The sequence below is a fragment of the Drosophila ficusphila genome, unplaced genomic scaffold, assembly GCF_018152265.1.
Source record: "Drosophila ficusphila isolate 14025-0441.05 unplaced genomic scaffold, ASM1815226v1 contig_127, whole genome shotgun sequence".
Lineage (NCBI taxonomy): Eukaryota > Metazoa > Arthropoda > Insecta > Diptera > Drosophilidae > Drosophila > Drosophila ficusphila.
Window position 1 is genome coordinate 3,232,301 of NW_025064016.1, and position 12,205 is coordinate 3,244,505.

Sequence of the window (12,205 nt, forward strand, 5' to 3'; positions counted from 1 at the left end):
CCCTTTTTAGATAAGAGATATCTGACATTAGTCACCGAATTTCGAATACTTTCTAACCGACCAAACATAAAAATATCTTTGTAGAAACCCTTACCAAGCACACTCGACTGGTGGCCCAAAGAGCAGTTGAAAGCCTTAAGCGCGGTCCCATGAGTACCGAATTCTATCCATCCAAGCAGGTCAAAACGTCCAGTAAGTTCTCGAGTATATTCCGCATTCATTACTGGTGCTGGGAATGGGTTCCATCGTACAAACATTACATATATGTAGTTCCTAGAAAAATATTATACATCTATCACACACAAAAAACTCACGAGCTCATTTCTCGATTTTCATATCGAATAGAGGAAATATAGTGCAGGATTTAATACCTAGCGGACCAATGGATAAAGCTGTTGTCCTACCCGGAATTGTTGGAAAATGTTAAATTGTAGTAACAAATATTTCATTTACTTAGGTCGTTTATTTGGGAAAACCGTTGTTTTATCCATCCATAATGTATTACTATTTGATGAATAAAGGTTTTTGCTAAAAGTCGTTGGATTTAAATATTTGTCAAAAAGAATTTTATTTTTTTTTGTACACCCTTGCCTTTTAAGAAAAAAATGTTTGTAAAAATATTTGCATTAAAAATAATTTTTGTTTAGTTTTGTCCGATAGCTATTGAGTTAAACATAAACATTTTTTATAATTTATTTCTATGCATCATTTCAAAATAATATTATACAATTTTAAAGATTTAAGAAATTACGGCAAGGGTGTAGAATCTTTGGACCCCCAAGGATGTGTCTCCTCTTTCCATTGTTTTGTCTAGTTTTCCCCAAGCTTCATATTAACCACAAAAGTTGGACATCAAATAATGTAAGTTGATACTGGCTGCCCAGAGCAAATTTGATGTTGTGGCTTGCTGTTGTCCTTTTGAGTTTTTGCAAATTGCTTTAGTTTCACCTCAGTTTCGCCTCAATTATGTAAATGCTTTTTTTGTGGTTTCCTGTTGCTTTCATTAAACGCTTCGTTCGTTGTTAGTGTAAACACAAAGGCTAACAATCTTCTATTGTTTTTCTAGATCCCTTCTGTGAATCCGGGAGAGTTTTCCCGGAAAAAATTACGTTTAAATAATTAAACAAAAGAGACTGGCGACTAGCTGCTGGGGAATTTTTAAGAAGGCGAAAAACAAGACGAGAACGAATTTGGTTCCAATACGTTTATTGCTGCTGCCAGCTGCTTCGAGGTTCGATCGGTTTATATTCTCCCGAGAGCAGCATATCATTTCGCATAGCCACGAACAGAAAAGCTTATCAGCTAGATCGGCTATGCTCAAGCTTGAGTGCAACTGATAAGCTTTTGTACATTGGTTTAAGGTGATTTGTTTACATTCTGGCTGCATATATTCAATTCATTCTTTCTTTCAACTATCCTTAAAACTAACAATAAAACTAAATCTACTGCTCCAACATTCCGGCCCCGTTGAAGGCCTCCGGCGCTTTAACCTCCTCGTTAGGAGCGTTGCTTACTGGCAGCAATGCCAGCTTGTGGATGGCGCGCTTGATGACGCCTCCTGACGTCCGTACCTCCGCCACACGCACTCTTCCGTCCTCACCGCCTGTTGTTGCCACCACCCGGCCTGTGAGCCATCTTTGCGGGGGCATGTTGTCCTCGTGCACGAGCACCAGGCACCCGACCTCCAGATCGCGGCCCTCGACGCACCACTTGTTGCGATGCTGCAGGCTGGCGATGTAGTCCCTGGACCAGCTGGCCCAAAACTGCTGCTTGAGATCGGACAGCATTCGCCACCGCCTCAAATATCCGCAACTGGCCTTGCTGGAGATTCCGTCTGTGCCGGACTCTTGCGGCAGCGTGATCAGAGGCTGTCCGATAAGCAGATGTCCTGGAGTCAGGGCCTCTCCATCGTTGGGATCGTTGCCTGGCGACGCGATTGGTCGAGAATTGAGCAGCGCCTCTACCTCGACCAGATGGGTGCTGAGCTCGTCCGCTGTCAGCTTGGCGTTGCCGACTCCTCGCAGCAGCCGGTGTTTGGCGGCCTTGACTGCTGCCTCCCACAGTCCTCCGAAGTGTGGTGACCTCGGCGGTATGAAACACCACTCGACGCCTCTCTGAGCCGCGTATCCTCTCAACTGTTCCTGACTGCGGTGGAACGCTGCGCTCAGATCCTTGAGCACGTTGCTCGCTCCCACGAAGTTCGTGGCGTTGTCGCTGTACATCTTCTGAGGCAGCCCTCTCCTCCCGACGAACCTTTTAAAAACGGATAAGAAGCTGTCAGTTGATAAATCTACAACGAGCTCAAGGTGAACAGCCTTTGACGAAAAACACACGAAAACGGCAACATAAGTCTTGATAGGAGGTTTACCGCGGATCTTTAGTGACACATAAAATGGTCCGCAAAAGTCTACCCCGCAAACCAAAAAGGGGCGTGCTATCTTGACCCTATCGGCTGGCAAATTGCCCATTATCTGACCCATTAGCACTGGTTTGTATTTGAAACAGTGGACACAGCTACGGACAACTTTTGTGCACGCTTCTCGCGCATTGATAAGCCATATCTGCTGCCTCGAAAGTGATACCATCACTTTGACACCAGCATGGTAATGAGTACGATGCAGGTCTCGAAGAAACAGCGAAACAAATTCTGATTTTGAGGACAGTAACAGTGGAAATTTGGCATCATACGGTATTGGTGCATTTAACAACCTTCCCCCAACTCGGATTAATTGAAGTGTTACGCCTTCTAGTTCGCTTGTGTGTAAGAACGGATTTAGACGTTGGAGATGTGGGCTTAAAGTTTCAGATTTCTCTAACTTGACATATTCTAAACCAAAATCAGCTCTTTGATATATTTGGACCATTCTTAGAAACGATAACTTCAGTTCGTTGGCCGAAATAACAATATCGCGATTATTTTTCTTCCCTTGAACAAATCGATTCACATATGCCATAATCCGCAGGAGTTTATTGAATGACGAACATCTTCCAACAAGCTCAATGAAGACATTCGGTTGATTTGTTGTGACGGAACATACTGTCACGCTTTTCTTGTTCTCGGACAACTGTAACTCCGGTGAAACTTCAGTTTGATGAGAACGAGGCCACTCGTTAGGATGTCGGAGTAAAAATTCTGGTCCATTTTCCCATAGCGTACATTTTAAACCCTCTATATCTGTCCCTCGTGATACTAAATCGGCTGGATTATCTTCCGTGGGCACATGACGCCAGACAACATTCTCTGAGAGCTCTTGAACTTCAGAAACTCTATTCGCGACAAATGTACCTAGAGTGGACGGATCCCTCTTTAGCCAGTATAAAGTCACTTGGGAATCCGACCAGAAGTTGATGCTTTCAAACTCTAATTTGTTAAGCAAGGGAAATACTTGAGCCCATAATTTGGCAAGCAGATGCGCTGCACACAGCTCGAGCCTTGGAATCGATTTGGTTTTGAGGGGGAGACACTCTCGACTTGGCGGTCAGCAGTCTCGACAAACTTTTTGTCCCAGCCACGGTACGAATATAAATGCAACAGCCATAGGCGTGGCTTGATGCATCAGCAAATCCGTGGATTTGAACACTGTCATAGGAAGACAAACAAATGTATCGAGGAATGGATATCCGGTCAATTTCTAATAAATTTTGTTTGAATTCATTCCAACTGGTATGTAAATTCATAGGAACCGATTCGTCCCAATCCAGTTTTTGTCGCCACAGTTCCTGAAGCAAGATTTTAGCTCTCGTGATCAGCGGGCACAACAATCCCAAGGGATCAAACAAACGGGCTGTGACGGATAAAATGTTGCGTTTAGTTGGTGGTAGGGACTGAAACGAATCCTCCAAACTATAATGAAAGGCATCACTCTGAGGGTTCCATCTCATCCCAAGCGTTTTCACAGACTCGGAAGTGTTGAACATAAGCGATTTTTCCGATCCCTGGTTAGTCATCAAACTTGGGTGATTTGTTGCCCATTTGGCCAGCTGGAAGCCACCTAACTCTAACACCTTGATCACTTCTTTGCGAATGACTTCCAACTCTTCTAAACTGTTTGCTCCTGTGAGCATATCGTCTACATAGAAGTCGCTTGAAATTACCTCTGATGCGACAGGATGTGACTCAGAGTAAATTTTTGCCAATTCAAAGAGGCAACGAATGGCCAAAAACGGAGCAGAGGCTGTTCCATAAGTGACAGTGTTGAGGCGATAAGTTTGTAGAGCTTGCGTCGACTTTTCCCTCCACACGATAAGTTGGAAACTTCTGTCTTCATTGGCAATGTTAACTTGCCTATACATCTTCGAGATGTCAGCAGTCAAGGCATACTTGTGTAATCGAAATCTTGCCAAAATAGCGTAAAGCTCCCTCTGAATCGTTGCACCCACCATTAAAGTCTCATTTAATGAGATCGAGGTTGACGTTTTACTTGAAGCGTCAAAAACAACTCGCAACTTTGTGGTGCTACTATCAGGTCTCAGGACACATTGATGTGGAATGTAATAGTGTTGTCCTGGAGGAGGTGTTGGAAGCAGCGACATATGCCCAAGGTTAAGATACTCTTTCATAAACTCTTGATACATGTCATGTAACTCGCAATTATTTGCAAGCTTGCGCTCCAACGCAAGAAATCTGCGCCTTGCCGTTTCGAAGGATAAGCCTAAAACACTTGGATTTGTCTTAAATGGCAACTTTACCTCGAAACGACCTGACGAAAGCCTGTGTACTGTTTTCTCAAAGTGCTGCTCGCAAGCTGCTTGTTCAGCTGTATACACAGCCTTCGATCTCTCCGGGACGTGTTCCAATTCCCAAAAACGTTCTACAAGAGAGTCGAGAGAACTTATATTTTCACTACCAGTGACGCTGCATACTTGGGCATTATTCGATACGCGTTGAGTGTACTTTCCCGAAACAATCCATCCTAAGAGAGTTTTCTGGATTGAAGGATATTCTGAACCCAATTTTATTTGGCCTACGCTGAGAAGTTCGAAAAAGGATTCTGCCCCAATTAGTAAGTCTACTTTTGCGGGCTTGTGAAAACGAGGGTCCGCTAATTCAATATTTGCTGGAATTTTCCACTGTGCACAATTGACTTCATTATCTGGTTGATATGATGAAATGGAGCTTAATACCCAAAAATCAGTAGCGAAACTATGAGCATTGACGCGAGAATGAATCGACGTGTGGACTTTGTGCCGTACTACCGAGTCGTTCTTCCCTACAGTGGTGACATTCAAATAGGATTCTTTCCTGCGTAACCGCAAACGCTGTGCTAAGTCCTCGGCCATAAAGTTTATTTGAGACCCTGAGTCTAACAGAGCTCGTGCTAATTGAAACTGTCCAAATCTATCCCGTACCTTAACGACAGCCGTAGCAAGAATAACTTGGTCACTACTTGCAACATGACAAGAATGGGCTTGATTGGGATGATCAAATGCTACTGAAGATGCTTGGGCTTGCACTTGAGGAAGTGATCCCGAAGAAGTTGGTTGCTGCTCTACTCCGTATCTGTGAAGAAGTGTGTTATGAGGTTTGGAGCAAACGCGACACTTTACTGCTTTGCACTTCTTGACTGGATGACCTGGATTCAGACAATTAATACACAACCGATTGTGTTTTGTAAAATCGAACCGTTGGATCACTGACAAAGCCATGAAAGGTTGACAACTGCCTAAACTATGGTTTGTCGCTGAGCAATATCGACATTTTGATTCAGGTCTGCGATCTGTTTGTGTGCATGAGAAGGACGATTTGGAATATCCTCTATTGGAACCTTGGTTAGGCTTCCCTTTACTTTTGGTTGACTCTTCAGCAGCCAAATGTTGGTATCGCCGATTCAACAGAGTCGCACAATCAGACCACGTCGGCAACGTATTATAATCTAGCTGTTCCTCAAATCTGGATTTTGTTGTGTGATCTACTTTGGACATTGCTATGTGAATAAAAATTGCGTTGTTTATTTCTTTTTCACTACCCAGAGACTGTAACGATGCATAGAGGGCCGATATTTCATCTATAAGAGACCTCAAGCCTGATGCAGAGGGTTTTGATACTTGCGGGAGGTCAAACAGCTGAGAAATCGTGTCAAAAAAGATCAAACATTTATTGTCGTACACGTTTTTTAGACTAGCCAATGCCTTCTCATAATTTAGATCCGAAATTTGAAAAGCTTTCACAGTACCTAATGCATCATCTGTTAAACATGTTAGCAGATGGTTAAATTTCTCTATGTTTGTTAGAGATGGGTCGTTGTGAACTAAACTCTCAAAAAGACTTATAAAATTTTTGTAGTCGGAATGTTTTCCACTAAATTTCGGTAGATTCATTTTTGGTAACTGAGACGAATGACGATAACCACCTATATCACTTTGACTAAGTCTCTGAGGCTCGAATTCTCTCATTGCGGACCGATATAACGCTTTCGTAATTATGCACATCTCCTCAACAGACGCTCTTAAATCATTCACTGGATTTAGCACATCGATATCTCCTTGGATATCCATCAATTTCTCGCAATATGTTTCGAGAAGTTGCATTCGGTATTCCATTTGAAACCTATCGAATGAAATGGTTTTTTCCTCGAATGACGTTCTCATACGTTGAATATCACTCATCACCCTGCCGTGTTTTTGCATAGCCACTATTAATTTAGCACTAGGCTTTGACGATGCTTCCTTTTCTTTTTCAGACATTTTAGGTTAATTTAAATGAATAAAATATTCCAAGTAAAAACAGTCGGACACAAGGGTTAAATAAATTTATTTCCAAATGCTCGAAATGCTTCCTTAATAAATTTCCACCAATATCTAAATTTTAAATTTTAAAAATTAAAAAATTTAATTCCTCCAAAAAATTTTATTGGGTTGAATAAGGGTTAAATGTGCGCAGAAGCACCACCAAAATGCACAAAATATGTTTGTATGTGTGTTTGCCGTTTAACCAAAGCCGAAAAAAATGCACAAATGTTGAATTTTATTTGACAAATAAATTGTCCAAACTATTTAAGTGGATCCCGTACGGGTTAAAGATGCCCACAAACACCGACAAAAAAAACCAACAAATGTATTAAAGATTTTTCTCCAGGCCGAATCTCTGAGTATACACCGAATTAATATCCAGGCAAATATGTACATACATATAAACATAAACTGTAGGCAGGGCTTAAATTCACTGCCGAGTTTTGTAGGAACTGTTGGCTGTATACAGTTTGAAAGCCACTGCCGCTGAAACTGGCGCTAAAAATTAACTGATGCGTTGTTTTACATACATATGTACAGCATAGAAGCCACTGACACTTATATATAGCAGACAAATAACTGCTCTGCAACTGCACAAAAGGGAATCGAAAATTGGCGGCGAAACGCTGGTATGTTTGTACATATGTATGTAGATATAGCTGCACTTTTGCGGTTGCACCGTATGTATATAACGCACATAGAATTTTCAAATTTTCGTAGAATTTAAAACACCATAAGTTTTGTCAAAGGCAGTTCACTTTTTTATTAATCATTTGGAAGTTTGGGTATATTTGGGGGTTTAATAATATTTCCAATATAAGTAGGTGCCAAGAATTAATACCATGCTCACAAATTTTAATTTTTGGCACTGAATACCTGGTTGTTGTTAGGCATAATTTTCCAAGCACTTTCCTTTCAAGTCCAAACTGCGATCGCCAACAATTAAACCGAATTCCACCAGCTAGAATTTCCGCCAACAATTTACAAAAAACTAAACAAGTGCCGAGACGACGAGAGTGCACTGTTTTTTTGTTTAATTTTTCCGACGCGAAAATTAATGCAAAACTAGCCGTTGTCCCTGCTCGGGCGCCAATGTGAATCCGGGAGAGTTTTCCCGGAAAAAATTACGTTTAAATAATTAAACAAAAGAGACTGGCGACTAGCTGCTGGGGAATTTTTAAGAAGGCGAAAAACAAGACGAGAACGAATTTGGTTCCAATACGTTTATTGCTGCTGCCAGCTGCTTCGAGGTTCGATCGGTTTATATTCTCCCGAGAGCAGCATATCATTTCGCATAGCCACGAACAGAAAAGCTTATCAGCTAGATCGGCTATGCTCAAGCTTGAGTGCAACTGATAAGCTTTTGTACATTGGTTTAAGGTGATTTGTTTACATTCTGGCTGCATATATTCAATTCATTCTTTCTTTCAACTATCCTTAAAACTAACAATAAAACTAAATCTACTGCTCCAACACCTTCCACGAGGTTCAAGCTCCTCAAATTTTTGCACCAGCACGGCAGGCTCAGGTGTCGCCCGGAATGACAACAATGTATCCTGGTGGAAGCCCGAAATATGTCCAAAATATCAAACTGGAGAACGGATTCATGGATATGGACAGCCAAAGTAGCCACTGTCCATCCGTGGACTACAATTACCCTTCGCCTCGGTCAAACAGTACGGTGGACAGCATTCCCCCAATGCAATTTGGGCAAAATCATTTATATCCGCCAGAGACAACAAACATTCCAATTACTAGCTGCAGTCCAACGCATTTCAATGGTGGCTCCATGATTCCAATTAACAATAACAACAACAACAACAACATTATGGCGACTAATTACAATGATTATTTGAGTTCAAAAATGAGTTCCATAAGTTTACCGCAACAAGGGAACACGGACATCAAGCAGGGACTCCAGCAAACTCAACCGCAGCTTCCATATTTTCTGCAAACCCAACAAAAACAATCGCAGTTCCCGCTGCTAAATCAGCAATATCAACAGCAGCAACAACTGCAGCAACAACAGCAACCGCAACTGCAGCAACAACATCCGCAACAACAGCAACCACAGGTAGATGAACCGCTACCATCGTTAAGTGATCTAATCTCCAGCACATTGGAACTGCCGCACATCGACACCGCCGAACTTATCAAGGACATTAATGCAGAACTTGGATTGCAGAATTTCGAATAAAGAACAAACTTTGTAATTACTTATGTATATATATTCATAAAATATACCAGAAATTAACCGATTCAAGCTATGCAAAAAAGGTCTCAGGATAGGTTGTTACCATTTCGAAATTATCTTCAGCTGAAAACCTGTCTTACATAACTCTAGTTTACCACATTGTACATAAATATTTTGGCTAGATAGCATTAATAGAGGGAAATCTGAATCTTATTGCCCGATGCCTAGTTATGATTTTTTGTTAATTGAAAAGAAATGAATCCAAAATGAATATTTTTTATCATTAAAGATAACTTAAGAATTTACATGGTGTATGTATGATATTTTCTTCATGGGGGGAATGTGGGTAATACTATAATAATTTAGTGAGCTTAGCGTTTAGCGACAGAAATAGGGCTGACCCAGGTTAGCATTATTCTCATTGCGCATGCCGGCAAAGAACCGATTGATGTCCTCCTCGGTAACAACCTTCTTGCTGGCGGCGAATGCCTGCAGGTATTCCTTCAGCTTGTCCTTCATGCGATTGTACTCGGTAATCGCATCGATTTGCTGAGTCCGGTCAATGGAGGCCAATGCCCGGATTCCTTGCTCATAGCTGGAATTCTCCTCAGCCCGTTTCATGCCGCGCTCCTCGTACGTTTTTGCCGAGTCCTCGGCGTCCAGCAGAAACTCCACGGCGAGTTCCTTGTAGAGTGACAGGCATTCGGAGCACTGGCACAGCGATTTGCGCCAGTCATTAGTCCAGAAGGCAGCACCTTGAAAGAGGAGGAAAAGAAATAAATAAATAGGTGCTCAGTGTGGAATTGCGAAAGTTCGTTTCACTCAATTAACTTATTCTGTTTTACCAAAAACAAAGGTAAATGAATGCTAATGCATAAAATTCCATACATTTTAAATAGGTATTTAAAATTAAGAATGACTACATCTGCAAATAAAAATTAAATTTTGGAATACATTTAATTGATGTACTTCAGTTATTTATAAATAAATCAAAAATAAATCTTAGAGACCCAATCTACATTGTTTTCAGTTCTCTTTCAAAAAAACCAAACCATAAAAACGTAACCTTATTCACACTTCACATTTAAATTGCTCAAATCCGCCATGAATCTAGAGTACTTCACCGAGGGACTCGACTGCCTGATGTACTGCGGCATGAAGCTATCGCCAGAGCAGCGCATCCTAATCGAGAACTCGCTTATCGCTTTGCAGAACGACAACCGCTTCTCGGGAATGTATCTTTGGGGTCGCATTACTGCCACCAAGAATGACTACTACATCGCTTTTGGCTACACTAACGATTGCCTAAAGGATCGAAAGTATTTCTACAGTCTGGATCAGTTTCAGTGGCAGTTGTTGCCGTTTGTCCAGAGTCCCAAGATTTTTCAGGCCACCATACTGGCAAGAGAGCCATTTATTGGAGATCCCAGCTTGATGACCTACGTTAAGTTGGTGAGTTTGTAATAGGAAATACTTGAGTGAGTTATAAAGATCTCGGTTCTGCCATTAGGATCCCACTTTTGATATTGTGGGCAACCAGGTGGCTGGCATCAGTCCTCCCGAAACAGTCAAACTGAAGGAGGAGGAGAGACTTGCAGCCATTGTGTTCATTATTACCGAGGAGTGCGCCATTTGTCCCCGCGGAGCATTCTACAAGATGACCGATGGCCGGGTGATTCCCAACCAGATGTTTCGTGGTCTGAACGATCTGCAGATTGACAACCAATCCTATTATCAACTTTATCGTCTGCCTCGCAACGATCTTAAAGTGAACTTGGCCAAGAGGAGCGACTACAACTATGCTATTGACTTCCTGGACACCATTGACTGTGTAATACCGCTGGGTCAGTCTTTTGCCTTAAATATGCAACGAAATGAGCGTTTGGTCGTAATCAAGTCTTGCCTTTGGATGGGCATGACCTTCTTCCACAAAATCAACTCGCATAAACACGGTTTTCTCTACTTGGGCGATGGCAAGAAGAACTTTGACTTGCTTTTCATGTATTGAGTTTTTGTTTAAATAATAATTGTGGTTGTTCATGAAGCATATACTTAGTAATGGATTTTCTTTAGCTTTGAAATTGGTAAACATGTCTAAAGATTTAACATCAGTCTACCCTAAAGAACCTTATGTTCACGTGGGTTCAACGGAATGCCTAAATAAATAAACATTTTCTCAGGGTTTCCGTAAAAAAATAAAATGGAAATCAGCTACCTATCAAGGATTCTCTTGAAACGATATTCTCTTCTTAAAGATTTTTTTGTACTATTAAAAATTTCTTACCCTGGTGCTCCTTTTTTGGTGTTGGACGACGACAGTCCTCCAGCTTGGCACGCTTTTGGCTGGGCTCGCCCTCATCTTCCGCTGAAGTTTCGCCCTCTGCAACCTTCATAATATCGCAGATGCTGCGGTCCAACTCGTTCTTTAGCTGGCTATCCTCTACCTCCGGCTTGCCATCCTTGGAACCCTCCACCACCGGCTGCATGGCCAGACCAGTGTAGTCCTTTAGAAAAGGTTTGGCATCCATGCAGCCATCGCAGATCATTTCGCTGCAGGAATCCAGCCACTTCTCGCTGGAACCGGGCGCCTTCATGTGCGGCAAGTGGTACCAGTCCTCGCAGATGGCGCACTGCAGCATCACCTCTTCGACGGTGCGATCGGGATCGGGATACGGTCGCTTGCACTTGCAATACAGCCCCTGGAAGTTCTGGTTGTAGAGATTACCCTCGTTCTTCGGCTGGACGCCATCGAGCTGTGGGTTGAGACAGCACTTGCCCAACCTTTGGGTGGGGCAATCGCAGCGGAAGTTCCGCTTGGTGTAGAGCTCCACCAGTTCGTGGTGCTCGTGGCAACGATAAGAGCAGGCCAAACAGACTCCTGCGGCCTCTGAGAGATCCTCGCGAGCCTCGGGGCAGCAAGTGAGGCAGGAGTAGAGGGCCTGCCGGCCAATCGGCCCCTTTACATACGTGCAGGACTTCTCATCGGAGGCGCCCAGCACCGCGGCATACTCGTCCTCCAGTTCCTTTTCCTGCTCCAGGACATCCAGCATCGTAATCGTCGACTGCTCGAGAGGATTGCCCTCCTCGCCTTCTCCGCCGCCATTTGTAGCGTTTAACTCACTCATTTTAACAATTCAACTCAGTTGATTTGACTTCGCTTCGTGTCAATATCTCAAAAGTGGTGGAATGCGCAGCGTTTGGCGCGATTAGGGGAAAACTGCAAATAATTCAACCACCTAAAATTAGGGATGAGACGGAACAACTTGGCTCCGCGATATCTAT

The 12,205-nt window shown here is 42.6% G+C and overlaps 4 protein-coding genes across 4 annotated transcripts; 2 read left to right on the forward strand and 2 right to left on the reverse strand.

Annotated features, from left to right (window-relative positions):
* The first annotated feature begins 118 nt into the window (after nt 1-118).
* LOC108090606 (dorsal-related immunity factor Dif-like) lies at nt 119-9,228 on the forward strand. Its single transcript, XM_043209416.1, has 2 exons — nt 119-192; nt 8,244-9,228. The coding sequence occupies exons 1-2, from the start codon at nt 150-152 to the stop codon at nt 8,924-8,926; spliced, it is 726 nt and encodes a 241-aa protein (XP_043065351.1). The 5' UTR covers nt 119-149; the 3' UTR covers nt 8,927-9,228.
* LOC122320865 lies at nt 1,190-8,308 on the reverse strand. Its single transcript, XM_043209415.1, has 2 exons — nt 7,606-8,308; nt 1,190-2,253 (listed from the first exon to the last, which is right to left on the reverse strand). Exon 2 carries the CDS (start codon nt 2,220-2,222, stop codon nt 1,443-1,445), a length of 780 nt encoding a protein of 259 aa, XP_043065350.1. The 5' UTR covers nt 2,223-2,253; nt 7,606-8,308; the 3' UTR covers nt 1,190-1,442.
* LOC108090604 (putative E3 ubiquitin-protein ligase UBR7) lies at nt 9,184-12,188 on the reverse strand. Its single transcript, XM_017189375.2, has 2 exons — nt 11,208-12,188; nt 9,184-9,678 (listed from the first exon to the last, which is right to left on the reverse strand). Exons 1-2 carry the CDS (start codon nt 12,046-12,048, stop codon nt 9,302-9,304), a joined length of 1,218 nt encoding a protein of 405 aa, XP_017044864.2. The 5' UTR covers nt 12,049-12,188; the 3' UTR covers nt 9,184-9,301.
* Nucleotides 9,923-10,974, forward strand: LOC108090605 (radial spoke head protein 9 homolog). The gene is made up of 2 exons (XM_017189376.2): nt 9,923-10,375; nt 10,434-10,974. The coding sequence occupies exons 1-2, from the start codon at nt 10,028-10,030 to the stop codon at nt 10,929-10,931; spliced, it is 846 nt and encodes a 281-aa protein (XP_017044865.1). The 5' UTR covers nt 9,923-10,027; the 3' UTR covers nt 10,932-10,974.
* Nucleotides 12,189-12,205: the final 17 nt, after the last annotated feature.

Bases quoted from the DNA above. Each gene is read 5' to 3' on its own strand.
- LOC108090606 (XM_043209416.1), top strand. From the start codon at position 150: ATGAGTACCGAATTCTATCCATCCAAGCAGGTCAAAACGTCCA. The intron at 193-8,243 runs GTAAGTTCTCGA...TTTTTGCACCAG, and splicing joins CAAGCAGGTCAAAACGTCCA to CACGGCAGGCTCAGGTGTCG.
- LOC122320865 (XM_043209415.1), bottom strand. From the start codon at position 2,222: ATGTACAGCGACAACGCCACGAACTTCGTGGGAGCGAGCAACGTGCTC.
- LOC108090605 (XM_017189376.2), top strand. From the start codon at position 10,028: ATGAATCTAGAGTACTTCACCGAGGGACTCGACTGCCTGATGTACTGC. The intron at 10,376-10,433 runs GTGAGTTTGTAA...TTCTGCCATTAG, and splicing joins TGATGACCTACGTTAAGTTG to GATCCCACTTTTGATATTGT.
- LOC108090604 (XM_017189375.2), bottom strand. From the start codon at position 12,048: ATGAGTGAGTTAAACGCTACAAATGGCGGCGGAGAAGGCGAGGAGGGC. The intron at 9,679-11,207 runs GTAAGAAATTTT...TCCTCTTTCAAG, and splicing joins ACCAAAAAAGGAGCACCAGG to GTGCTGCCTTCTGGACTAAT.